Consider the following 22,518-nt stretch of genomic DNA (forward strand, 5'->3'; position numbering starts at 1 on the left):
CGGGGCTGCAGGCCTACGCACGTCCCGGTTCGCTCTTGAGGGCGGACTCAGAGGCGGAAGTGGCGCCGCCGCCAGATCCCCTTCCGCTCGGAGGCGCTGCGGGGGCCACGGAGCCGGACAGCTGCTGGGGCAGAAGAGCCCGGCCGGTGGTTGACATGGAGCAGGTGGGTCCAGCAGAAGTCACTAGGACCAGGTAGTGCCACCAGGGTCGTGTCTTGCTAGCGGATCCCGCCTCCCTACCCGGTGTCCGTTCTTGGTTCCGTCCGACACTTCTCACACCCCCCGCGTCCCAGGTTCCGCCCCCTTCGTCTGCTCGGCCTCGCTCCGCCCCGCGCGGGGTTCGGGGGTCTACGGCGCTGACCCTCCGCGGCCCGCCCACTCGAGAGGGCCCGGTTAGTGCGTCCCGGGTCGCCCTGCAAAACCCGCCTGTTCACTGCAATGGGAAAGGCGAGGGGTTGATGGTAGCTTGTATTAAGGGCAGGAGTCGGATATGGGGAGGGGTCAGGGTTCCCTAATGAAGAGGAAGATATCTACAGGTCCCTGTAAGTCTGCGTCCTACTGATATCCGGTCTCCCCCAACTTCCTTTGGAAATCTCAATGAATGACTTCCTAATTGACATAAAAAGGGCCTTTTAAAGTCTCTTTCTTGAGTTCTGATAGGTGCATCACCCCGCTGATACTCATTTCTAATTGACATAATTGACACGTGACCTTTTTTTTTTTTGGTTCCTCTGCGTCAGCATCTCCTTATTTTCTTCCTACTGCTCTGACTGAAGTACAGTTTCACATTCTCCTCTGCTCCAGCCCTTCTGTACACTGAATCTGCTTGGTCTCGTCCATTCCGGGGGCTTCAGCTTTACACCACCTAAATATCCGAACTACGCTCAGCTCTACAACGTCAGTGCAACCCCTCCCCGGAGTCCCAGACTTGGCCTTCTAGCTCCACTTCAACTGGAGCTTACTGTCTAAACTTGAAATGCTCTTTTCCCCTGCAGACTCATTCTTCCTCTGCCACCCACTCCAGTCAGAAACCTGGGCATTATCTTACATTTCCTCCTCTCCCTCAATTCTCATATCTAAGAGGAGACCTCGTCCACCTAACTTCCTGAACATGCTTCACACCTGGCCTCACACCGCCATCTCTTCGGTTACTATCCTTGTGGCGTTTCTCCCCAGGATGACTGCAGTGGCTTCCCAGCAACTTCCAGTCCTGGTTGCCTGCGACTCAGTCTCCAAACTGTAACTCTTGTGATCCTCTTAAGACACAGGTCTCATAGGGTCACTACTTTGTTTAAAACCCTTTGATGGCTTTCCATTGCCTACGGGGAAGGCTGAATTCCTAGCACAACTTGCAGAGCTCTCTATGATCTGAGCCTTCTGTGTGCACCCTAAGGTCCAATAATACAACATTGCTGGATGCGCTCGCCCACAGCTTGCTATTTTGTGTCTCTCTGTGCTTTGCACACACAGCACCTCTACCTAGAAAGCCCCTTTTATCCAATCTGCTGGGCTACCTTCTGCTTTTCCTTTAGTGCTCTGCTCAGGCAGCCTCTGGATCACCTTCTCCCCACACCCAAAGGCTAAATATTGCTCCTCTGTGTCCCTGTAGCACCCTCTCCATAAAAGCATAGTGGTTGAAAATTCAGACTCCTGACTCAGACTTCCTGGGTTCTCATACTGTTTTGTGACCTCGATGAAGTCGATGCCTCAGTTTCCTTATTTGTAAAATTGAGATAGTAATGTGCCTACCTCATAGAGTTATTGTGAGGATTAAATGAAATAATGTGGGTATAGGACTTAAGCCTGAGCACGAGTGCTCAATAAATGCATGTTAGCTATTGTTTATATGAGAACAATAGAGAGCAGTGGTTATGACTTTTAATTTCATAAGCTGCCTAAGGACAGTTGATGTGGCTTCTCATTCTGTCCCAGAGCCTGGCTCTTTCTCAGTAAGTAAAATGCTAGGGTGGAGGGCATTGAGGGCAGGATCTGGATTTATCGAATGAAGATTCGAGAGTGAAAAAGACCCAGACTGTGAGTCTGCTCAGGAAATGAATCTGGAAATGGATAAATTTACATGGCAAGCATTAATTCTAGAGAACTGCATGAAGCTCGGGGAACCCAAGGCAGAAAAAGGCCAAGAATGGCTTCCCAAAAGAGCCGACATTTAGTGAAAGGCCTTAGTGCAAGAGGATGAGTTTACCAGAGGGAGGTGGACACCGGGTGGGCTCAGAGAATGGAGAGCTGGGTCCTCTGAACATAGGTCTTGCGGGGGGAGGGAGCTGAGGTGGGCCGGAGAGCAGAGGCAGCCTCCTCCGCTGAGATTGGGGATTCCTTTCCTCCACTGGCTATGCGGAAGTACCCCCTTAGCTTAGGAGCCTGTGGGGACCATGCCCTGGGGTGATCTGAACCATGCCCTGGGTCCCCTGGGTAGGGTCAGCCTGTTTTCTGGGTCTGTGCTTTAGACCTGAGGCTGGGCCTTTGTTCTTGCTGTTTGCCTGCCTGGAATGCTCATCCTCCAGGCCTCCAGTGATAGATGGGACAGATACAGATTTTTCAAGGCCCCTGTCAGATGGCTCCTCCCTGTGGCTTTCCTAGCCTCACTCACTCCAGCCTGGGTAAGATGCTCGTTTCTCTGGGAGTCCATGGTCCTTTGTTCTTTCCTCCCTGAAAGCGCTGACCACAGCGTGGTACCGTTTATTTTTTTATCAGCTTCCCTTACCAGACTGGGAGCCCACTGAGTGTCCCCAGCCACTGTGGGCTCTCACACACCTAGATTTGTGCAGGTGAGAACTACAATCTTGTACATTTGACACGTATTTGTTCCAGTGAGTGGCAGAGGTTGTTGGCTCCCTTTTCAGATGAGGAAGCTGAGACTTGCAGCTAAGGTCAGAATCACTCAGCAGGGACTTAAGAACTGTCTCCCAACTCTAGGTCCATAGATGTCTCTCGAAACTGCCTCAGGGTCCTGGCCCCCAAAGGGACAGCTGCCACATCAGTGGAACAAGGGACAAGGAGGCCATCCCATCTGACCAGTATATCCCTCTGAACTTTTTCTGGCTGAGAAGTGACTGATCCTGGCTTTTGTCCCATCTGGGCTGGTGCTGGAGGAGTCTGAGCTGAACCACCCCCATCCCTGCTGGAGAATTTCCTTTGAGTGGGCTGATAAGACTGAGATTTCTCTGGAAGATGACTGGCCCTTTCCACACTGACCTTGAGAATTCGACCTCATTACTCTCAAGTTTTACCCAACAGCTCTGAGGGATGGGATGGGGCCTGAGTAGGCCAGGGTCGTAGAGTCAGCTGGGGGCATCCAGACATGTAATAGGGCCTGGCATGTGGAGGGGGAAGGAGGGCAGGAAGTGCTCAGTTTGTTAGGGTTTCCCAGTAAACTGGACTGGCAGAACCCCTCCTGGGCAGGAATGGGAGGGTACAATGATGAATATAGTTTCTGTTTTGGCTTGACTCTTCCCTTTCCACTTCCCCAGAAGGAAGGGAGAAATGGAACCTGGCTTTTGATTTGAGATCGCATTTGTCACTGCCGCCATGTCCGCCTCTTATTGAACTCCTACTTCTCCAGGGAACATCCCAAACTCTCTGTGGGTGGGGTGGAGTAGGGGCTAGTCAGCTAACTGTGCCAAGGTTGATGGCGTGCGCCGTTGAGCCTTGACTTACAGGAGTGCCTAATAAGTGCCATCCTGGGTCAGCTCCCTGAGGCCAGAGCCCATCCTTCCACCCAGCAGTACTGATGGGAGCTTCAGTTTGGGCAAAGTGCCATGCTGGATATGCCTGGACCAGAGGGCCCTACCTCTAACCCTACCCATGTCCCCTAATAGTGGGAATAGCTACTGTTAATTAGGCACAGGCATTTTGCATGTGTTATTTCTAATCCTTTTAATAGCTCTGTGAAGTGGGCACTATGCTATCCCCATTTTATAGATGAAGAGACTGAGGTTCAGAGATTGATTTGGTCAAAGGCACACAGCCTAATAAAGAACATCCTTGGGTCTTTGACTCCAGGTCTGTTGACCAACCCCAAATCCATGCGCTTTACCCTGTTCCAGGGTGGGCATTATGGACCCACAGACCAGTGAACTTACTAGATATGTACCATGACCAGACACTCATGGGCTCAAGGGAAGACGACTTTGAGGCTCAAGTCTGTGTGTAAGGGAAGTGCTGAGCCAAAGTCCTGAGACCTGGGGTTGGGGAAGCCTGGAGGGCAAGGGAGAACTTTGCCCAGGAAGTGACATTTGAACTGGTCTCTGCAGAGTCAAGAGTTCTCCCCCAGGGGGAGGAGGTCATTCTAGAATGAGGAAGTGGGGAGTGGACGCACAGAAGGGAGACCAGCAGGCCTTGGGTGTCCTTGTAGCAGCCAGTGGTTGGGAGAGTATTGGGGGAGGGGTATTACCCCTCAAAGCAAGAGATGAGTGCTGGGGTCTTGCCAAGTGAGCCGAGTCCCTCCTCCTTGACCTTTGCTAAGGAATTGAACCCACCTCCAGTCCTTTTCCTGCAAGTCTGGGCTCAGGAAGGGGAGGGGAGCAGCCTCCCTGCCTAAGGGTGTCCAGGAAACCAGTTCCTCTTGCCCACTGGTGGAAGGGGTGTCTGGGCTCTGGGCAGGGTGAGACATCAGCAGAGGGTGGAGTCCAGCTCCCGGAGAGGCAGTCTAGACCGGACAAGGCGTTTGTGTGTGCATGCGCACCTGTAAGGAAGGGTGCAAATAGTCCTTTAACACGTTTCCTGAGTGTCCGCTATAAGCCTGGTGCTATTCTGGGTGCTGGGCATGCAGCAGAGAGCAGAGCACTGGGAGTCCCTGCTCTCATGAAGTTGGCATTCCAGTGGGAGAAGACAGGCAGTAAACACGACTGCTAAACACATACTATGTCTGGGGTGACGAGTGCTGTGGGGAATAAGCAGGGTGAGTGGGTGAAGGGGGGGCGAAATAGGGAGTTCAGGGCAGGCCTCTGCACAGGGACACAGGCCAGAATGGAGGAAGGGAACAATGCAGAGACCTGGGGGAGGAGCTCCAGGGGGAGGACGGGAGGTGCAAGGTCCCTGGGGTAGGAGCGTGCTCGATGGGCCCAAGGAGCATTGTGGCTGCAGCAGAGGGTTCAAGGGGAAGAGGCCAGGGGAAGAGGGTGCTTGGGGGCCAGGGTAGATACTTTGGCCTTTACTCTGCATCAGGCAGAAGCCATTAGAGGGAGGTTTGGGGCGTTGGGGAGGTGCGGCCTGACTTTTCTCTGCTCACTCTGGCTGCTGTGTTGAGCATAGACTTGGGACAAGGATAACGGGTGGTCAGGAAGCTGCAGCAAGTAGGAGATGACAGTGGACAGGTGATGCAGTGGTCGTGGTGAGCAGGGGGCAGATGCTGGGTGGATTTTGAAGGAAGAGCCAACAGGATTTGTGGGTGGTTTGGATGTGGAAGGGAGGACACTGGGCTCTCCACAAGCCCTGGCTGGGTGGCTGTTAACTTCTTTGGGGTCTTTTGACACCTTGCTTCCTGTGTAGAAGAGGCTTTGGAGACAGCAGTCGCATTTGGGTTTAGTGGGTCCCAGTCCAGCATGGGGAGGAAGCCTCCGTGTCTCTGGGGTCAGCTCTGCCCCATCCTGGGTGGGAGACGGGGCAGGCCTCTCCAAGCTTCAGTCTCCTCCACCTATCCCATCGCTATAGTTCTTGGGGGTGGGGGTGGTGATGAGTAAAGGAGAGGGTGTCTGCAGGCTGCCACATGGGCCACTGCCAGCCAGATGTGTTTCTTCTGTGCTGGCCCGTCTGGATGGACCGCAGGCCCATTTGGTCTGCGCTCCTCCCTCCCTAAACCAGCTCCCTCTCAGGCTGGCCATCGGCAGGACAGGGCCAAGGCCAACCTGTTCCACACCCAGAGCCTCTGCCTCTGCCCATCTGTGGATTCACCATTAACCTGGGCATTAACAGGGCAGCTTGACCCAGAACAACACCAGCCCTGGCCTGAAGCCATCTCACGGAGGCAGTCATAGCTCAAGACTTGTGTCTTCCTCTAGAGAAGAGGCAGGGATGTCGTACTAGCTAATCCTCTGTGTCAGAGACTGTTCTAGGCCATTACTTTTAATAAGTCATTAATCCTTATAATACCTGTAGTAAGTGTTGTTATCCCCATTTCACAGAGAAGAAAACTGAGGCACAGAGAGGTTCCATGACTAGTAATGTGGGAATCCAGGATTTGAACCTTCTGGTTTGGAGTCCAGTTTTTTCTCGGCGTCACTGATTCCTCGTGAGTTGTGCTGAGTTAGGGACCCACTGGAAAGCCCCTTTGGCTGGGTGGAGCTAATGCTAGCACTTCTTGAGGATGCAGAGCGGGGGGAGGTATTGAGCGCCTGTGTCTACTGTCCCCTCGTCCCTGGGAGAGGGTTTGGAGAAGCCACACTGCCCAGAAATGTGGACTATTTCGGGATATAGATGAGATTTGTTCCCCTATCCTGAGTTCACAGAGCACAGCTCTGTGGAACAAACTGTTAACTGGTCCTTGTACCATGTGGCCCAGCCCTCCGGAGGAGGTTGGGAGGTGGGAAAGGGCAAGAAGACTCGGGTGGCAGAGGTGAATGTCTAACGCACTTACTCTGGTGCCCGCCACTATTCTATGCACTTCCTCTGCATTGTTATCTCCTCTGATGCCCCAGACAGCCCAGGATCAAGACAGGTATCCCCAGATTCCAGATGCAGCCTCTGAGGCTTGCACAGTAAGGGGCATTGTTCAAATTGCAGCCTTGCCTCGGCCAGGAAACACCAGCTGGGAGCTGCAGGCAGCTGGGGTGTTGAGCTGCAGAGAGATGGCTGGAGCTTCTAGCCTGGGGTGTGACTGAGGGCTGGCAAGGAACCCTTCTGTACCCCTGCCACTTAAGAACTGGAAATCGGAACCTGGCGGTGGGTGGTAAGGAGGGGAGACAGAAGCTTGGGACTGCAGTGGCGTCGGGCACTGGTGGGAAGGGGTAGTATTTGAGATCAGGTCTGGCACAAACCCCCCCCAGCCAGATCCTGTGCGGGGAGCCAGAACAGTGCCCCCCCACTTCCTGCCCCCACCCCCACCTGGGAATTCACCTTTGCCTAGAGCTGGAATATCTTGGACCTTTTTATGTATAGATGAGGGAACTTGGACTGAGGCTCAGAGAGCTTGCTCTAGGTCACCTGGCGGGTGAATTGTAGAGCTCAAATTTGAACCCAGGCCTTTTGGGGGGATTGTATTACACATCACTGTAGCGTATAAGCCCTCCCCCACACACACCCACACACTTAATTTCCCTCTCACCTGGATGGCCTTGCCAGCTCTCTGTTCCATTTCAACCACCACTCATCAAGCACCTGCCTACTTCCTCTTGACACTTACATAGATGCCAGCCCTAGAAGGTAGCAATTATCGTTGCCTTTTTTATTGTGGTAAAATACACATAGCATAACATTTACCATCTTAACCATCTTTTTTTTAACATAGGTGATAAGCTTTTTTTTTTTTTTTTCTTTTTTAATTGGGGAACAGTGTGTTTCTCCAGGGCCCATCATCTCCAAGTCGTCGTCCTTCAATCTTGTTGTGGAGGGCACAGCTCGCTGGCCCATGTGAGAATTGAACCGGCAACCCTGTTGTTCAGAGCTCACGCTCTAACCAACTGAGCCATCCGGCTGCCCCCCATCTTAACCATTTTTAAGTGTATGTCTGTGGCATTAAGTACAGCAGGTCCTCAAATGTTGTTTGGTTCAACATTGTTTCATTAGAACGTTGCCCGTTGCCGTAGGAACTTAACTCTTGTTTATATCAATTGGTTTCATTATGCATTGTCTCAAAGTCACAGAAACTATTGATGAGGTTAAGTGAGGACTTACTGTATATTATTGTTGCCTTTATTTAATGCAACTGAAGAAACTGAATCTCAGAATGCTTATATTTGCCACCGATCAGACAGCTAGTTAAGGGCAGACTGAGATTTGAGCCCTGATTTCAGAGTCCAGTTCTCTTTTCTGCCTGCTGTTGTCTGCCCTGAGTCCAGGACCCTACCCCAAAGCTCCTATTGCAATTGGGTGGTACTAGCATTTCCTGGTTAGTAAGACAAGTCCTGGGAGGGGGTGTGAGGGCCATGCCCACCCCTCCCCTTTGCTCCAGGAGCGTTCCGCTGTGCCAGAGACCTACTTGCCTATTCCTCTCCACCCTTCTTTCCTTTCCAACCTAGGGTGATAAAACCTCCAATTCCCTCCCTCCCACTCCCCCCAAGCCTTAGCAGTTCAGCTTCCGCAAACACACATCCAAGTCTGTAGCCGTCCTTTGTGGACTCCTTCACGCCACATGTGCCATTCCAGTCCTGACACCTCTGAAGGTGCACGGGAGGGGCCAGTGACAGCAGGTGGTGGGCTTGGCAGGGGAGTGCTGCTCTCAAGGGGCTGGGTGGCAGCCTCACAACACTCATTCCTGCCTCCCCCTTATCAGGAGGGTGGGCACTGTGCGGTGGAAGCCAAGTCTAGTTGTTCTGCTGGCACTGCCACCTTCCGCCCTCAAGGACCAGAGAACAAGTGCTTTGGGGACTGCTAAGCGCAGTTCCAAGCCAAGATGTTTTTCACCTCTTAGACTGGCAGGTGGTCTGAGGGAGCTCAAAGGCCTTTTGAAGCCATCTGAGTGAGTGCACCCAAGGATGTGCCCCAGGGGTGATCCCAGGGTTTGAGGAAAGGCTGACTAGTGGGGCTCTCTGTGGCCACTTTCTGTGGCAGGCTCCACGACAGTCCTCTTTTTATCTGTTTTATATATTGAGGTTCCAAGTAAGGTTTTATTTTATTTTTTTAAGTTTCTCTTAAAAGGGGTTTTTTTAAAAACCACTGACCTTTTTCCTTGGTGAAAAGGACTTGCCCAAAGTTACTCGGGATTAGTGGCTGTGCCAAGACTGGGCTCGTTTTACTCTACAAGCTCTGGCATATTTGGACTCTGAGCTGCTGTCATGGGGGAGGGTGATATAGAACCCCCCCCAACTCTTGGCCAGCCACCCCCAGCCCTGCTTCAGAGCCCCCATGCTTGGCTCCCGCATACCCTTGCGTCTGCAGCTCCCAGGCTCCGTGACACCTCTGCTCTCAGCCTCCATCTGTGTCTCTCGCTTCAACAGGGATGTCTGAGTATGTGTCAGTGCTATTGCCACTCTGAGTGCCTCTCACACCCAAGCTGCTGCCACCCAAATCCTGCCCCTAGGGAGGGAGGGAGAAAGCCAGGGGGAAAGACAGATGGACCCTGGAGCAGACTAGGAGTAAGGAAGCCATAGCGCCCTGCAGCAAGATAGGGGAGAGGGAGAGAGAGACGTGGTGAAGGCAGATAGAGAAGAGAAGGAGCTAAAGAGAAAACTGGAGAAAGGGAGAGAGACGCTGATCTGATGGGGGTGGAGAGGAAGACTCATAAAAGGGAGAGAGATGGGGAGGAAGACCCAGAGAGCCGGCGAAGTAACGATGGGCGCGGGAGAGGGGGTACAAAGACTCTTATAATGAAAAGCTAGAAAGGTAGTTTGTGAGACAGACAGGAAAGGGGAGAGATGGAGACAGGTCTGGCAGGAGATAAGAGGGCTGTTAGAGACAAGGAAATGTCACCTGTCCTGGAGCTGTGGCCCTGTCGCAGTGAGGGATGCCCTGATTGTGCCGTCTGGCACCAGGTCTGGCTGATAGATGCTGGCGGTCATTGCCGGTGGCCTGTCACATCCTTCTCTGACAGCCTCCTTCCGGAGCTGGGCCCAGCTTTCCTTCAATACCCTCCAGGTGAGCTTGTCCTGGGGGCCCCCAAGAGTGTGGTATTGGGGGTGGCCGTGAGCTGGTGCCTGTGCTGAGAGCCGTCAGCTCCTGTCCACTGGGACTTATGCAGAGGCAGAGGGATAGACCAGCTGGCTTGCTCAGAACCTCCTGCTGGCCACCAACTCGGGGCTTGTTTTGGACCTAGTAGATTGAGGGGGCTGTGGCAGGTAGTAGATACAGCAAAAGTTTAAAGGAAACAATGAATCAGGAGAGACACTGGTTAGATCTTGCCTTCTTATGGTCAGGGACAAACATCTATGGTTCCCTTTCCACTGGCCCTAAGTCTGGTCCCTGGTGCTGACCTGTGAGAAGACTCAGGGACACTCTTGATGGAGTCCCAGAAGTTCAGGCCCCACCACACTCAGTCAGCTCCTCTCTGGCTCTGGACCGAACCTTTTCTTCCCCCATCCAGGGCGCAGGGCCTCGTTGGTCCCTTGTCAGCCAGTTGATGGAGCGGAGACCTTAGGCCTGGGGGCTGTAGGGAAGCAGTGCCCCGGGACCCCTTTCGTCTCTAGGGTTCTTGAGAATTTCAGCCTTAGGGTTGCACAGGCAGTTAAGGGATAAGTAAGTCTGTTTACCTTTCTGAGCCTTGTCTATCTTATCTGTAGAATAGAAAGAACCATCCTGCCCTGTGTCGGCCTGAGTCGGCCTGAAACAGAGTCGGCTGTGGGTAGTGTTCTCTGGGCAGTGGAGCCTTGGGTAGTGGCTGGTTCTTGTTCTCTTTAGGGTCTGCCCTGGTCCTCTCCGCTGCGTAGCACGTTGCTGAGGGCCAGGGGAGCCTCTGGATCAACAGTCAATTATTCAGCACCTGTTAGGTGCCAGCCATTGTGCTAGGCACTAAGAGACGGCAGTGACCAAGTCAGGTAAAGACCCTGTACCCGTGGCATTTGCGGAACAACAAATAAGATCATTTCAGTGATGAGTTCACTGAAGAATGTATATGTATATATATGACACTGACTGGGAACGGGAGGGTGGGAGGCTCCGAGGAGGGCTTTGGAGCAGCCAGTTGAAAGGACAGGAAGAACATTCCACGCAGCAGCTTAGAGAGCCAGGTTCAAGGCCCCCAGGCCTGACTCGGCTGCCACTCTGCAGGATCTGAACGCAGGCCAGGCTGGCAGTGGTAGTGAGACGGGGGCAGGCCTCCTGCGAGGAGCTATAAGAGGAGCATGGTCGAGCCACACCCCGCAGGCCTAGACTGCAAAGGCACGTGAGGAGGGCTGTTATCCAAGGACCCATGGGAGCCTTTGGAGGGTTGTAAGCAGACAATGGCAGGATCTGATTTATGTTTTGAAAAGCTTTCTCTGGTTGTTGTGTGGAGAAACGGTTGTTGCAGGGTGAGAGAGGCAGCCTGGAGACACCCATTAGGGGAAAGTTGTAGTGTCCAGAGGAGCGCCCGCAGTGGTTGGGGCAGATGTAGGGGTTGGGGGACGGCGCTAGAGAGAAGGGACCAAGACGTCCTTCCTCCATACCCGCTGTCCCAGCGCTGACCACTGCTCTGGAGGTCCCTCCCAGTTGCCATGGACGAGGGGGTGGGAGGATAGGGCTGGCTGCTGGGAGGGAATGTGGCTTTGTGCTTGGAAAACAAAGAACAGAGCTTTGGGCCCTCTCCTCCCTGGGGGTGGGTGCAGGCCGAGGGAGGCTGTTGACAGGACCAGAGGCTGAACCACAGGGCTGGGTTTGGCCGGAGTAGGCTGTGCCCCCAGGCACTGGGGAGGACCCCAAGCCCTCCACAGGTGAAGTGTGGGGCCACGCGGCTTTGCAGGGGGTGGTGAGGAAGAAGGACCGGATGAGAGGGATGCTCAAACCTCTCTAGCCCGGAAGTCAGGCTGCTGAGGGGAATTTGAGCAGAGAGGGCCCTGGACTAGGGTTGGGACAGCAGGGTAGGGGGCCGCGGCAGATGTGTTTGGGAGCAAATGGGGTCCCGGGAGGCTGTGTGTGAAGGGATGACATGGTGAACTGGACCTCCAGGACCCTGACACCCCGCCTCCCCCCAGGTGTGCCTCTGAGGCCCTGCCCTCCCCACCTTGAGGTGGGGGCCCACCAGGATGAACAAACTGTCTGGGGATTTGGCCCGCGACTTGGAGCGTAGCCTGCCGGCTGTGGCCTCTCTTGGCTCATCGCTGTCCCACAGCCAGAGCCTCTCTTCGCACTTCTTCCTGCCACCTCCTGAGAAGCGCCAGACGATCTCTGATGTCCGCCGCACCTTCTGCCTCTTTGTCACCTTCGACCTGCTCTTCATCTCCCTGCTCTGGATCATTGAGCTGAACGTGAGTGGGGTTGAGGCTGGGGGCACAAGCCGTCTTGGTGGGGACGCCTGGGCCTTAGTAAAATGAAGAATGGGAAGAACAGCTGTTCTCACCTATCGGAGAAAGAAAATGAAGCTCAGAGGGGTTGAGTCACTTGTCTAAGGTCTCTCAGCAAGTATGTGAAGGAGGGAGGTTTGAACCCAGACCCTCTGGCTCCAGAGTTTGCTCTTGAGCTCTGCGCCATACTGCGCCCCTAGTGGACACTCTTGAGAAAGGAGGGGAGACCCCAACCAGCTCTGGTTGGGCTATTGAAACCTTTGTCTTCTTTCTGCCCTAAATTGCTCTCTGGCTTCATTCATTCATTCAGCAAACATTTTTTGAGCCCCTGCTGTGTCCCAGGCACTGGGCCAAAAGCAGAGCACAGTGAGGAGCAGACAGTAAAAACTCCCAGCTCTCCCTCCCCATGATGGAAACTCCTCCATTGCCCCCAGTTTGGCCTCTCCGGGTTTGGTGAGGTGCCACCTAGCAGCCTGGAGATGGAGCTGCCCTCAGTGCAGGGTCAGCACCCCTCTTCCCCCGTGCCGTGCTTGGCCAGCGGGCAGAGCAGGACCTGACTGCAGAGGCGGGAGTTGGGGGAGTAGGGCACCCCAGACTCGGCCCTATACCTGCTCCTCCTCTGTATTAGCTCTGACCTCTGCAAGGGAGCCTCTCTGAGCCTCCCCTCTTTATCCCCCTGCAAAGTGAGTCAGAGTTCTGGATGGCAGATGCTCTGCCTCCAGGTCTCAAGCTCAGGTGACAGGAAAATGATGACTTTGTTGGTAGAAATGAGGAGTTTGGAGAAGGGGCTGGTTTAGGGGTGAAGAGGATAAGTTTGATTCTGGGCATATTGAGCTGGAGGGCAAGGTAGGGCTCTGAGGGTGACTGTCCCTTGTGCACAGAGATGAGCTGGCACCTTCAGCGAGATAGAACCACAGCCACAGGGGACCTTAGGGACCATTTTACTGATGAAAAAGCTGAGGCCCAGCAAGGTTTGCGGCTGTTCAAAGAGCTTCTGAGGTCTCAGCATTCTTCCTTTTGAAGGTCCCATTCAACATCAAAGCAAGCACTGAAGCTACCCACATCCTTCATTCAATATATATCTTCTTTCCAGAAAAGAGCTGAAAATATTTTGATAACTTTACTTTTGAAATTATCTGGCTGTATTGGCTGTAATAGCTCAGCAGTCATCATGCATACTTGGCAATTCTTGCAAAGTGAGAAAACCGAACCTCCAAATTGTTTTCAAATGTCATGAAAAGTTTCAGAACGCTGGACTTAACAATTGGTAGAGTTACCATAATGTATCGCTTGGTGGACACTTAATTAAAATTTTATTAATTTTCAGTTTTGTAGTTTTACTTTTCGTATTTTGGAGCTTATATATTTTTAGTTCTCTAACAGACTGTGTGTTGCCCAGTGGACACAAGGACCCCAGCAGGGTTACAAGAGCCCCACTAGGTCTCGCCACCAGATACTGGCCAAGTGGGGGCCGGAACTCGGCTCTCCTGAGTCCTGATGCAGTCAGCACAGGCGGGTGCCCAGGTGGAAGGGAAGGAGAGTTCTCTGGACAGAGAAGGGCAGAGGACAGAGCTGTGAGGGGTAGAGACTCTTAGGGGTGGGAGGGGCTGTGGAGCCCAAGAGAGAGCCCTCTGTGGAGGAAAAGGAGGGCCTGGGTGGGGTGTGTTGGGGTGTCAGGCCAGGGCATGGGGGTGTTGGGCTCTGGGGGGCTCAGAATGGTCCTGAGGTAGAGGCACCCGGTGCGAATGTGCAGGGGGTTTCTCGTGTCGGGGTGGGGGTGGGGAGGCAGTCCATAGAGCATCAGAATCACAGGGGAGCTTTATAAAGATTCCAGATGCTCAGCTCACCCTGAGATTCAGACTCGGTGGTCTGAACATCTACATCTTTAACAAGCCCCCGTCACCCCCAATTCAGATCAGGGATTAGAAGCCCCAGTCTACGTGGTTGTGAAGGGTCTACCCCCTCAGGCTGCAGTTTGGCTTTTGGCACCTAAGCAGGCCCCCTCACTCCCTAGCCGAGGTCTCAGAGGTCTCACTGAAAACGTGTGGGTGGCTAGGGCAGGAACAGGGGCAAGGACAAGTCTGCCCTCTCCACACTGTCCTCTCCAGCAGGGTGATGGATTTTACCCATTAAGCACAAACCTAATCAATTGATTTGCCACCTGGGGCTCCGTCTGACACCACTGCCCACCCTGGCCCCCGTCACCCCAGATGGATGGTTGGCTAGAAAGATGTGCACTGCACTGGTGGGAGGGAGATGAAATTATGTGCAAGGCAGGCTCCCAGCACCCTGTCTGCCAGCCCTGCCTGCCTGCACGGCCCATCGCGTCCTCTGCACGGCCCCGAGGCCCTCCAAGCCTACCCCTTCCTGGGCGGTGCGCCCACCAGCTTTAGTGCCTGAGCCCAGCCCTGCCTTTCTGGGCTGCCTGGATCCTATTAGTGCTGGGTCCCAGGCCCCTAGCTGAGCTCCCTTGGTGCTTCGGGGACCTCCTTGGGTGGTGGCTTAGCATTTACTGCCTCTCCAGGTTTCACCTCCCCCTGCGCTTCCCCATTCTGGGAGGTGAGGGGCAGCCCGGGGATTGGTTCTGCCTGCAGAGCTGTTCGTATCTCTCTCTTTCAGACCAACACAGGTATCCGGAAGAACCTGGAACAGGAGATCATCCACTACAACTTTAAAACTTCCTTCTTTGACATCTTTGTGAGTGGCCTTAGGGTCCTGGGGGCAGGGAGGGACATGACCCTGGCTGGACTCTCTTCTTTCGGCAACGCACATTGTCACCTGATCAGGGAGACTTGGCTGCCGTCCTCAGGGAGCCTTCGGTCTGCAGAAAGCTTCTTAAATGAGGGCCCAGCTTCAGAGCCCCCACGGGAGGGGGAAGACAAGACCCTCCCTTCTGTGTGCAAGAAGGTCACATCCAAATCGTCTCCAGAGAAACACTGACTCAGCCTTTCTTTCCTGAGGCGTGCACACCCCTGTGGGGAGCCCTGTGGGGAGCAGGACTGGAGGGCGATGCCAGCCTTCAGCAGGGGTAAGGGACATGGACTTGGCCGTGATGGACTCTCTGCCCCTCCCCATCCCAGGTCTTGGCCTTCTTCCGCTTCTCAGGACTACTCTTGGGCTACGCGGTGCTGCGGCTCCGGCACTGGTGGGTGATTGCGGTAAGAGGCCACTTTCCCGGCAGCTCTGGGGCCCTGGTGAGGCTGGTGCAAGGGAGGGGGTGCAGACTCACTCGCCAGCCTCCGTTTTCCCTCTCCCCCCCCCCCCGCCCCCCGCAGGTCACCACGCTGGTGTCCAGTGCCTTCCTCATCGTCAAGGTCGTTCTTTCTCAGGTCAGGGGCTCGGGGTGTGGTGGGCCGGGTGGGCGTGGCCTGCGGGACGCACTTCTCCTAAGGGACAGGTTCTCTCATTTTGGGTGTCTGCCCTTGTTGTCAAGGTTGGGGTGAGGGGATATCCGGTCCTTTGATATTTCCAAGGAATTATCTTCACTGGCTTCTCCCACTTGCCCCCTGGCAGCCCCAAGAACAGAAAATTCTTCTTCCTCCAGCCTAACCTTAGTTGATCCTGCAGTAGAATCCATTCATCCATGCAGAGGCATGTGCCCTACAGGGTCCCCAAGCAGCCCGTACCAAGAGTGGCTTGTATGCCAGAGTTGGTAGCCCCAGGAGGGGCCTGTGCTCTGGGTTGGTTTGGGGTGACCCCCTGCATGGAGCTCAGCGTCCTCCCTCCACAGCTGCTCAGCAAAGGGGCATTCGGTTACCTGCTCCCCATCGTCTCCTTTGTCCTTGCCTGGTTGGAGACCTGGTTCCTTGACTTCAAAGTCCTACCCCAGGAAGCAGAGGAGGAGCGATGTGAGTGCTAGGGGTGGGGGCAGCGAGGGTCATCCCAGCCCCAGGAGAGGACAGTGTCAGCCCATGGAGCCACTTCCGAGCCATCTTGCCAACCCGAGCAGCTTCCAAGAGTTAGCCCGGGGCCGGGGAACCCCAGGTTGCTAAGGCCTAACGTCCTCGGTCTGGGACAATGGCTGCCCATGTCTGCTTTTTCAGGGTATCTTGCTGCCCAGGCCACTGTCGCCCGTGGACCCCTACTCTTCTCCGGAGCTCTGTCCGAGGGCCAGTTCTATTCACCCCCAGAATCCTTTGCAGGTGATGGGCTGGTGGGTGGGGGGACTGCCTTCAGGGGGGGGATTTATATGGAGTGGGCTGGGCTGGATCTGTTCTTTCTATTCCTTCTATCGGTTGGTTCCCTGGGGAAAGCCAGCCTCCCACACACACTTCCATCCGCCCCACATCCTGCATTTATACCCGAATCCTCATACCTCCCCACCTCTTCCCATTGTCATCGGTGCTTGTTCTCTGCAGGGTCTGACAATGAATCAGATGAAGAAGTTGTTGGGAAGAAAAGCTTCTCTGCCCAGGTATTTGGCTGCCCACCCCCACCCTGCCTTCAGAGTGGCCAGCACTGGCCTCAGCCAGGATGGGCAGGGACTTCCCAGCCGAGGGTAGACCCCAGCAGCCTGAATGCCGGTCAGTGCCCACCTGAGTGTTGACCACACTGTCTGTCAGGCCCACTGGTCTACCTCATGCCTGGGAACCAGTGGGGAGCAGCCACAGCCACAGCTCCTGGCCCCAGGAATCCTGCAGGGCCCAGGAGACCAGTCACACCCCACATGTGGCTGGGTCAGGCTTCCATGGGATGTGTGGAGTGTCTAGAGAAAGAACCAGCCACAAACAAGGTGACCCCAGGCTGACCCCATCCTGCCTCCCATTCCTGGCCAGGAGCGGGAGTACATCCGCCAGGGGAAGGAGGCCACGGCGGTGGTGGATCAGATTTTGGCCCAAGAGGAGAACTGGAAGTTTGAGAAGAATAATGTAAGAAACGTCTCCCACCTGACTCGCCCATATGTGTTGGGAGTTTTCGTTCCCTTTTCTGAGGCCTGAGAAATAAGCCCAAGGATTATCCAGGTTGGAACCGTATCCCTGCCCCAGGAGGTGGGGCTGGGCCCTGGGGTTGGCCACGTGGTAAGAGGTCAGGATGGATTGGATGTCTCTAGTGCCCCTCCCCCCTATTCCCCCCACCCTAAACACCCCCCTGCCCTCACCTCCCTGCTGCTCTGTGCTCACAGCTCAGCTTTGAAGGGGAAGCCAGGCTTCTGCCCTGTGTCTGGTGTTTTGTTTCATGATCAAAACAATTTTATCTGAAAAGATGGCAGAGGGCTTGGAAAACAGGGAAAACATCCCTGTCCCTTTCTCTGGCCAGTTCCTCTGGCAGCCCTTTTTGGCCTGGAGACACGGTTCTTCCTGGTTGCAGCCACAGCTGTGCTCCTGTCTTTTAACTTGATAGCAAAAGCCTTTCTCTCCTTATTGCCGGACATTTGTCAGAACCACTGTTTTTTAACAGCTACTCAAATATCCCCAGATTCCTGGAGTTTTCTGCCCTGAGCTGTTAAAAACCTGACTTACCTGTCACCCATTCCTGTGCCACCAGCCCCCCCCATGCCCTCTCCCAACCTCCACCCACCTTTTTGTCCCTCCCATAGGAATATGGGGATACTGTGTACACCATCGAGGTTCCCTTTCATGGCAAGACATTCATCCTGAAGGTGAGTGAGGGAAATGGGTGTTCTGGCATGTTCTGGAGCCTCCTGCTCAGTCTGGGACTCCAGGAAGGGGCCCAGGATCCTTCTGGCAGGTTTCTCCCCTCCAAGAGGGAAGGGCTGGTGTGCCTGAGCACAGCTGGCACCACCCAGCCCTCCGCCCGCCCTGCCCCAGACCTTCCTGGCCTGCCCCGCGGAGCTGGTGTACCAGGAAGTGATCCTGCAGCCCGAGAGGATGGTGCTGTGGAATAAGACAGTGACCGCCTGCCAGGTGAGCCGAGCCGGGGGCCTGGCCTGACCACTTCTCAGGGCAGAGGCGAGCGACATGCGGGGCAGGGCCATCATACCCCAGTAGGACCAGTTACCCCCAGGGGGTCCTGGGTCCTAGCATTGAACTGCTGTGTGCCTCAGCTTCCCCATCTGTAAAACGGGGACGATGGCAAGAGTGCTTCCTGGAGAGGGTCGGAAAATGAAAGGCGTGCTCACAGTGCCCAGCCCAGGGCCCGCGAGTGGGAATGGCTCCTAATAAAGGGACCTGAGCAGAGAGCAGGATGGCCTGGGGCTTTCCTGAAGTGCTGGGACCCTGTCCCTCGGGTTCTCCTGGTGTGCACTGCACCTCATGTCTCCCCTGACGCCCCACAGATCCTGCAGCGAGTGGAAGACAACACCCTCATCTCCTATGATGTATCCGCAGGGGCTGCGGGCGGTGTGGTCTCCCCCAGGTGCGTAGCCACCAAGCTCCTCCTCCCAGGCAGGCCTCCCGCCCCTGCATCTTGGGCTTGGCACCCCCTGACCTAACTCTCCCTCCCCCAGGGACTTTGTGAACGTCCGACGCATTGAGAGGCGCAGAGACCGATACCTGTCGTCAGGCATCGCTGCGACCCATTGCGCCAAGCCCCCTACACACAAATATGTCAGGTGAGCCCCGCTAGCCCCTCCCCCAGTGGCTGTGAGGACAGGGCAGGGTACACTATGTACAGCTGGGCACTTTCTCCTGCTGAGGCCGCCTTCCTATCCCCTGGCCCACTGGGCTTTACCCCTCCCGACTCCTAATCCCCCTAATCGGCTGCTCTGTTGGCTGGAGACTTGGGGAATAATGGCTGGAACCACGCCACTCATGCTGGACGGTGTAGACCAGGGACCAGGAATAGGGCTGGGAGCCATGAGGCTGCACTAGTTCGGGCAACCTGAGCAGTAGGCTCTGCATCCTGGAGCTGAACTTCCTTCCTGAGGAGACTCGAGTCCCCTTTCCTCATCTTCTCCCCTGCCTTTCTCCTGGAGAGCTCGGAGGTCTCGCCAAAGGAAGCAGAGTTTCACTTTTCCTGCTGCCTGTTCCAGGGCATCCTGCAGTTCTCTTTGTGTACCCGTGCTGCAGGTGGTCTCCTCCGGGTACCCCACTCACTCCTCCATCCTTCCTGGACTTCTGCAGAGAGCACTGTTCTTTGAGTATCGGACTGAGGTGCTGCTCTTGGCACCACCACAGTCCTGCTGGGTGATGATAGGCCAGCTTGTTTCCTGCTGGGGTGCCGAATTCCGTATTTTTGGAGTGGGCTTAACAGTGCTCAGTGGAGGGGTGGCTAGTTAGCTCCATTGGTTAGAGCGTGGTACTGATGACACCAAGGTTGCTGGTTCGATCCCTGCATGGGCCCCTGTGAGGTGCTCCCTCCTTTAAAAAAAAAAAAAAAAAAAAGCTGTGGACAAATTAAATGACCACAGGATGTGAACCATGCAGCTCAGGCCTTGACTGCCTCCTGAGAGGGCGCCCCCTCCTGGAGCCCACCAGCACTACACTGTCCACTGAGTTTAGCAGGGGTGAGAAGTGCCAGAGCAGCCCACCCCCTCACAGCTGGAGTTGACCTAGAATCACTGGACAGAGTAGATGAGGGCCGGGAAGGTGGTGAGCTCCCAGCTGGGAGTGCTCGGAGGGTGGTGAGCTGGAAGAGGGGTGTGCAAACATTGGCAGGCTGCGAGCATCACATGGTGGGTGGGGATGGAGGGCTGTGGCCTCTGCGACACCTGTCCTGGCCCCTGCTCAGGCAGGGTAGCAGTTGCTAGGTCAGCAGCTCCCTTCTCTCTTCCACCCCAGTCCAAGATGGGCTAAGAATAGGGTGGGGAGTCAGGGGCCTTGCCTGGTTCCAAGGTCCCCCCAATTGTACCTCTCTCCTTAGGGGAGAGAATGGTCCTGGGGGCTTCATCGTGCTCAAGTCGACCAGTAACCCCCACGTCTGCACTTTCATCTGGATCCTTAATACAGATCTCAAGGTGGGGGTGCTGGGGCTGCAGGGCAGGCTTGGTGGAGTGCAGGGGGCTGTGTGACCTTGGGAGCTCCCTGCCCTGCTCAGCGTCTCCCCTACTCCCTGCCTCCTTTCTTACTCACAAATTTGGGGCAGTGTCTGGATGGTCTTGCCCTGACTTACTGGAGGGCCTGTGCCTCCTGGTTCTTACCTCTGGCTCCTGAGGCCCCAAGGAGGGGTGGCTAGCTGCCAGCCCAGCCCTTTCCGGGTCTGTGTAGCTGGTGCCAAGACCTGGGCACAGCATGTTCTTCTTGCCAGGGTTGAGGGGGAGAGGGTGGCCCAGGCTGCATTCCAGAGCTGCACCTGCATTCTAGCCCCAGCACTCCCTGCTGGTGCCAGTTGAAGGGGGAGCCCCTGCTTAGGACAAGCCATCCTGGAACGCCTTCCCGCCTTCCCCAGGGCCGCCTGCCCAGGTATCTCATCCACCAGAGCCTTGCAGCCACCATGTTTGAATTTGCCTTTCACCTGCGGCAGCGAATCAGTGAGCTGGGAGCCCGGGCATAACCATGCCCTCTCACCACCCTGTGGGCCAGGGTCCTGTCACCACAGCCTCTGGAGCCGGAGAGAGAGGCCGTGGGGCTCTCACGAGCAGTGGGACCTGGCCTCAAGCAGTGGGAGAGAGAAATGTCCTCTCACGGCAGCCCCCTGGCCCCAAGCTGCCACCCTCCACCACACTTCGCTGTGCCTGGGAGCCACGGCCACAAGCAGGTTTTGGGGTGGAGAGCATCTGGACCCCGGGGCTCTGCCACTACGGCAGGTGGGTTGTGTCCTGCTGATGTTTACAGGCATGGCGTCCCTACCTCCTAGCGAAGGAGGTCCTCTGTCCCCTGCCAAGCTGGGGACAGCATCTGGATTGGGAGCCTCCGCCTTGCTGGGTGAGGGCCAGAGCTCTGGGCAGGATAGAGACCAGAGCAGCCTTGTCACCGGTGGTAAGGTACAGGAGCCCTTTCAGCGGCCTGCTCTCGTCAAGGTTTTTTAGGATTATTTAAAGGGTCTGGGACCTTTTTCCACATGTACTTGTGGGGGAGTGGGTGGCAGGTGGGGATGGTGGGTGCTGGCAGTGAACCTCTGCCTCTCCCAGGTTCTCTCCCTCCTCCCAGGGCCTCCTTGGGGACCTTTGTAATTTGAGCCAATTAAAAACATGAACTCAGAAGAAAAAACCACCCTCTCCAGCCTGGCCTCTTGAGGGAAGAGGAGGGCAGCACCATGCAGGTGGGGAAGGAGTGAGCCAGCCACCTATCACCATGGCCAGATACATGACACTCTCTCTCACGCTGGAGCCAGTGGGGACCCAGTTCCTGGAAACACCCCCCCACCCCACCCCAACACACACATACTTTCCTGAATGGGTCAACTGGGCAGATGACTGGTCAGAGAAAAATGTCCTACCCCCATAGCAGGCTTCCTGTGGGGGAAGGTCAGGTTAAGGCCTCCAGTCCAGGGTTTGGGGAGAGGTAGGAGAGACCCAGCTGCGCCCACAGCAGGCTCTGGCTGTTCCTGGGGTCCCAAAAGAGGTGGGGAGCCTGGAGGTGGGGCCTGGGCTTCCTGGTCGCTGGCCTGGCTGGCATCTCAGCCTTTTGAGCGCCACTCACCTACCCGTGCCCCGCCACACTCACTAGGGGCAGCACCGAGTTGTTCCAGGTGAGGGCCAGGGCTACTCTCTTCCCTTCACGTCTGCAGGTTTTCAAAGGAGTCGACTTGCTTAGAGCCAGGGGGGCCCATGTTGGGCCTGGCTGGTGTGTGACCCTGGGCAAATCTGCATCTCAGCTTCCATTTCCTACTTTGTAAAAATGAGACTGACTACGTCATAGAGCTATTATAAGATTGAAAGATACCAAGAATCAGGCATAGTGCCGCAGTGATCGAGGGTGCAGTTCTGCCCCCGGTGGGTGCTGTGGGTCTTACCGGCCGCTGGTGCTGTGCTGTCCCCACAAGGCCCTTAGCTCCTCTCCCTGCCCCTTCTGGTGCCCTTTCTGCGTTGTCCACTCAGCAATGCCCTTGTTCCTCCTCCCCCCGTGCCCACCACCCTGTGTGCCAGCTGGGCGCTGGGCTGTCCCAACAGCCATCCTCTGATCCTGCTCCTGAATCAGAGCCAGGCCCCTCCTTGGTGACACTTTGGAGCTGGCAGACCCCAGAGCTCTGGTCAGGCTGTTGTGACCAGAAAGTGGGGAAAATGAAGCCCAGAAAGGGGCAAGGACTGTCCCATGGTCACACCTGTTTATAGCTGACTTGGGCTAGAGCCAGATCTGCTGACTGCCACTCATTGGAGCCCCTGGATTGCCATCTCACCCCATTTCACCCCACTTGGGTGTTGGGAGTAGAGCTGGGGACCACTCCCACACCTACTCCCTCCACTCTGACTGTTCCAACCTGGGAGACCACTCTGACCACTGGCCATGGGGAAAGACGACACCTGGCAAAGGTCCGTGCTCAGACTCCCAGTGTGGAGTGAACGGCCAGTATCCCTGTCAGTGTGGTGGCGGTCGGGGACCAGGCCTTCGGATGCAGATGTCTGAGGACGTGGTTGCCCTGTTCGTTCCTGTTG

General features: G+C 55.5%; 1 protein-coding gene across 3 annotated transcripts; it reads left to right on the forward strand.

Moving 5' to 3' along the window:
* The first annotated feature begins 30 nt into the window (after positions 1 to 30).
* On the forward strand, positions 31 to 20,548 carry STARD3 (StAR related lipid transfer domain containing 3). 3 transcript variants are annotated; one of them, XM_033089550.1, is made up of 15 exons: positions 31 to 164; positions 11,778 to 12,050; positions 14,706 to 14,783; positions 15,167 to 15,244; positions 15,362 to 15,415; positions 15,817 to 15,934; positions 16,130 to 16,228; positions 16,445 to 16,500; positions 16,862 to 16,954; positions 17,623 to 17,685; positions 17,855 to 17,950; positions 18,322 to 18,401; positions 18,493 to 18,597; positions 19,848 to 19,941; positions 20,373 to 20,548. In XM_033089550.1, the coding sequence occupies exons 2-15, from the start codon at positions 11,829 to 11,831 to the stop codon at positions 20,475 to 20,477; spliced, it is 1,341 nt and encodes a 446-aa protein (XP_032945441.1). In that variant the 5' UTR covers positions 31 to 164; positions 11,778 to 11,828; the 3' UTR covers positions 20,478 to 20,548. The 3 variants fall into 3 exon arrangements, with proteins under 3 accessions (XP_032945441.1, XP_032945443.1, XP_032945442.1); XM_033089552.1 differs by having other exon boundaries at positions 64 to 193; XM_033089551.1 differs by lacking the exon at positions 31 to 164 and adding an exon at positions 11,376 to 11,516.
* Positions 20,549 to 22,518: the final 1,970 nt, after the last annotated feature.

This window comes from Rhinolophus ferrumequinum, chromosome 21 (genome assembly GCF_004115265.2).
Source record: "Rhinolophus ferrumequinum isolate MPI-CBG mRhiFer1 chromosome 21, mRhiFer1_v1.p, whole genome shotgun sequence".
Lineage (NCBI taxonomy): Eukaryota > Metazoa > Chordata > Mammalia > Chiroptera > Rhinolophidae > Rhinolophus > Rhinolophus ferrumequinum.

Bases quoted from the DNA above. Each gene is read 5' to 3' on its own strand.
- STARD3 (XM_033089550.1), top strand. From the start codon at position 11,829: ATGAACAAACTGTCTGGGGATTTGGCCCGCGACTTGGAGCGTAGCCTG. The intron at 12,051-14,705 runs GTGAGTGGGGTT...TCTCTCTTTCAG, and splicing joins TCTGGATCATTGAGCTGAAC to ACCAACACAGGTATCCGGAA. The intron at 16,955-17,622 runs GTAAGAAACGTC...TCCCTCCCATAG, and splicing joins GGAAGTTTGAGAAGAATAAT to GAATATGGGGATACTGTGTA.